At 42.6% G+C, this 4412-nt stretch overlaps 1 protein-coding gene across 16 annotated transcripts in view; it reads left to right on the top strand.

Annotated features, from left to right (window-relative positions):
- TCTN1 (tectonic family member 1) overlaps positions 1 to 4412 on the top strand; it is a 37680-nt gene that overhangs the window by 11531 nt on the left and 21737 nt on the right. For all 16 annotated transcript variants that reach the window (XR_001880566.1, XR_001880568.1, XR_001880567.1 and 13 more), the window contains exons 3-4: positions 943 to 1073; positions 3305 to 3456. Coding sequence is in view for 13 of the 16 variants with exons in the window: in XM_017847564.1 (XP_017703053.1) it covers positions 943 to 1073; positions 3305 to 3456 (283 nt within the window). In the remaining 3 variants the exon portion in view is untranslated. The remainder of the gene's footprint in view (positions 1 to 942; positions 1074 to 3304; positions 3457 to 4412) is intronic.

The following is a 4412-nucleotide window of genomic DNA, read 5'->3' as shown; positions in this document are numbered from 1 at the left end:
ACTACAGGCGCCCACCACCATGCCTGGCTAATTTTTTGTATTTTTAATGGAGACGGGGTTTCACTGTGTTTGCCAGGCTGGTCTCGATCCCCTCACCTCGTGATCCGCCTGCCTCGGCCTCCCAAAGTGCTGGGATTACAGGCGTGAGCCACCGTGCCCAGCCAATGCAAAATATTTTAACACAGAATAAACTAAATAAAAATGGATTCAGCCGGGTGTGGTGACTCATCCCTGTAATCCCAGCACTTTGGGAGGCCGAGGCGGGTGGATCATCTGAGGTAAGGAGTTTGAGACCAGCCTGGCCAACATGGTGAAACGCTGTCTCTAATGAAAATACAAAAATCAGCCAGGCATGGCAGTGCACACCTGTAGTCCCAACTACTTGGGAGGCTGAGGCAGGAGAATCACTTGAACCTGGGATGCAGTTTGCAGTGAGCTGAGATCGTGTCACTGCACTCCAGCCTGAGAGAGTGAGACTACATCTCAAGAAAAAGATCCAATTTTTTTTTTTTTGAGATGGAGTATCACTGTGTTGCCAGGCTGGAGTGCAGTGGCGCGATCTCGGCTCACTGCAACCTCCGCCCTTTCGGTTCAAACGATGTTCGTGCCTCAGCCTCCCTAGTAACTCGGATTACAGGCACACGCCACCATGCCCAGCTAATTTTTGTATTTTTAGTAGAGATGGGGTTTTACCATCTTGGCCAGGCTCGTCTCAATCTCCTGATCTTGTGATCCTCCCACCTCGGCCTCCCAAAGTGCTGGGATTACAGGTGTGAGCCACCGTGCCCCGCCGGATTCAATTCTAATGTCATGCTTTCATAAATATCCTCCACGTAACTGTTAACATAGTATAGTACAAGCATCTGATGGTTTTTAAATAATCTTGCTAAGATTGTGTGCTTATGTCTTGTAACTTTGTATTTTTTTTTTTTTAATTTTCAGGGGCGACAGCCAGTTTTGTAGTCAAAAAGCAGTCATCTATTCATTGAATTTTACAGCAAACCCACCTCAAAGAGTATTTAAACTTGTTGACCAGATTAATCCATCTATTTTCTGCATTCATATTACAAACTGTAAGTATTTGACATTGATATGTTTTGTGAAACTCTGGAAATTTTTTCTCAAAGTTATGGAAAAATGTCTCAGATTTATTGTATGATTATGATTATTTTTTTGAGACAGAGTCTTGCTCTGTCATCTAGGCTAGAGTGCAGTAGCACAATCTCAGCTCACTGCAACCTCTACCTCCCAGATTCAAGTGATTCTCCTGCCTCAGCCTACTGAGTAGCTGGGATTACAGGCGCCTGCCACCACGCCTGGCTAATTTTTGTGTTTTTGTTTGTTTGTTTGTTTGTTTTGAGACGGAGTTTCACTCTTGTTGCCCAGGCTGGAGTACAATGGCTCGATCTCAACTCACCACAACCTCCGCCTCTTGGGTTCAAGCAAGTCTCTTGCCTCAGCCTCCCAAGTAGCTGGGATTATAGGCATGGACCACCATGCCCAGCCAGTTTTGTATTTTTAGTAGAGTTGGAGTTTCTCCATGTTGGTCAGGCTGGTCTCGAACTCCCGACCTCAGGTGATCTGCCCGCCTCGGCCTCCCAAAGTGCTGGGATTACAGGCGTGAGCCATCGCGTCCAGCCTCTTCTTCTTTTTTTTTTTTTTTGAGACAGAGTCTTACTCTGTCGCTCAGCCTGGAATGCAGTGGCACGATCTCAGCTCACTGCAACCTCTGCCTCCCGGGTTCAAGTGATTCTCCTGCCTCAGCCTCCCGAGTAGCTGAGATTACAGGCACCCGCCACCACACCCAGCTAATTTTTTATTTTCAGTAGAGACAGGGTTTCACCATGTTGGCCAGGCTACTCTCAAACTCCTGTCCTTAAATGATTCTCCTGCCTCGACCTCTCAAAATGCTGAGATTACAGGTGTGAACTGCCTTGTCCAACCCTCAGTTAGATTTAAAGCAATTATTCTATGTTTTGCTATATGTATAGTGTATCTCTTTAGAGACCATTTCACAGGTAATAGGAAGTAACTTTATAGACCTGTGGGCATGCACATTTTCTTTAAAAGTAATTATGCTTGTGTAGTTGTCTTTTGAAACCTTATACTTATCTTAAAGGTGTTTATAATATGCAGACATACATAGGAATCTAGGTTTCTATATATACATGTGTTTTTTTAACTATTTCCTCCTGGTTTAATGGTTGAAAATCAGGCTCAGCTTTGAACATTACCTGTGGTTTCTATTTCCTTTTTTTCTTTTATTTTTACTAAGAATATTTGCATGAAAACAGGATCTTTATTTTTATCTGAGCATTTAGCTCAAATATATTTCTAGATCCAAAGTACAAGTGCATGTAAAATGTTATCAGGATATCAAAGATCAGAGACACATTTATGCTTTTATTTGTCAATTAAACTCTGTCATATTTTCAGAATATCTTTACAGATTTTGGTTTTGTTCCTTGTGATTGAACAGACAGATGCTCTGTGTGGTTTGTAGTCTGAAGTGATAACTGGCCAGTGACTCAGGTTCTCTGTCGTAACACCAGCCCAGTGAACATGCCAGCCTGCTCCCTTCTCTCTCTTCTGTACACAGCACATTTTTCTCCAGGATTTTCACAGTGGCTGTGTGAGAGTAGAAATCAGATTCTTTCATTCCCATAGCCATCCAGAGAGAGCTTCTCCTTACAGGTTGATACAGCAGACTCATCAGTCCATGGGCTAGAGAAATAGACAGATTATTATTGGCTTCTGTTGTGCTGTTCACTTGTAGATGCTAGAAACTATTACTTCCCCATTATTAGAAGAAGCAGGCTGAGTCCGGAGGTCCTGTTTATTGAATAAGCTTTAAAAATTCCTGGGAGAAGTGAATATGGAAAAAGACACTTTTTTTTTTTTTTGAGATGGAGTCTTGCTCTGTCGCCCAGGCTGGAGTACAGTGGTGCCATCTCAGCTCACTGCAACCTCTGCCTCCCGGGTTTCAGCGATTCTCCTGCCTCAGCCTCCTGAGTAGCTGGAATTACAGTTGTGCACCACCATGCCTGGCTAATCTTTGTATTTTTAGTAGAGACAGGGTTTCACCATTTGGCCAGGCTGGTCTCAAACTCCTGACCTCAGGCGATCTGCCCACCTTGGCCTCCCAAAGTGCTGAGATTACAGGTGTGAGCCAGTGCGCCCAGCCAAGACGCTATTTGTTTTTTACATCAGCCTTAATGCTATTAAAAACTGTTTCCAAAACCTTTATACATACTATACATATATTTTATACCGATTTAAAATACTGTTTTTTTTTTTAAAACAGATAAGCCTGCATTATCCTTTATTAATCCAGAAGTACCTGATGAAAATAATTTTGATACATTGATGAAAACATCTGATGGTTTTACATTGAATGCTGAATCAGATATTTCCTTCACAACCAAACTGGATATTCCTACTACTGCAAAATATAAGGTGAGCCTGAACTTGATTAATTCTTTTCATCCCATCACAAATGTCTTGTCCTTGTAAGTTAATTTTCAGGTTACCAGCAAAACTCTTCCCTGAGACAGAGTTGATATTATAGACTAAATAACTTTTTTTTTTTTTTCTTTGAGACGGAGTCTCGCTCTGTCGCCCAGGCTGGAGTGCAGTGGCCGGATCTCAGCTCACTGCAAGCTCCGCCTCCCGGGTTCACGCCATTCTCCTGCCTCAGCCTCCCGAGTAGCTGGGACTACAGGTGCCCGCCACCTCGCCCGGCTAGTTTTTTGTATTTTTTTAGTAGAGACGGGGTTTCACCGTGTTCGCCAGGATGGTCTCGATCTCCTGACCTTGTGATCCGCCCGTCTCGGCCTCCCAAAGTGCTGGGATTACAGGCTTGAGCCACTGCGCCCGGCCTAGACTAAATAACTTAATGTTCATGCCTACAAATCAAAGATCATGAAAATTAAAACTGAATATTTGAAGATGGATTAAAGACTTAAATGTAAGACCTAAAACCATACAAACCCTAGAAGAAAACCCAGGCAATACCATTCAGGACATAGGCATGGGCAAAGACTTCATGAGTAAAACAACCAAAAGCAATGGCAACAAAAGCCAAAATTGACAAATGGGATCTAATTAAACTAAAGAGCTTCTGCACAGCAAAAGAAACTATCATCAGAGTGAACAGGTGACCTACAGAATGGGGAAAATTTTTGCAATCTACCCATATGACAAAGGGCTAATATCCAGAATCTACAAGGAACTTAAATAAATTTACAAGAAAAAAACAACCCCATTAAAAGTGGGTGAAGGATATGAACAGACACTTTTCAAAAGAAGACATTTATGCGGCCAACAAACCTATGAAAAAAAGCTCATCACTGGTCATTAGAGAAATGCAAATCAAAACCACAATGAGATACCATCTCACACCAGTTAGAATG

The sequence above is a fragment of the Rhinopithecus bieti genome, unplaced genomic scaffold (assembly GCF_001698545.2).
Source record: "Rhinopithecus bieti isolate Rb0 unplaced genomic scaffold, ASM169854v2 scaffold_947, whole genome shotgun sequence".
NCBI classification, from domain to species: Eukaryota; Metazoa; Chordata; class Mammalia; order Primates; family Cercopithecidae; genus Rhinopithecus; species Rhinopithecus bieti.
The sequence above is the reverse complement of the archived record's forward strand: the minus strand, read 5'-3'. Positions and strand labels throughout refer to the sequence as shown.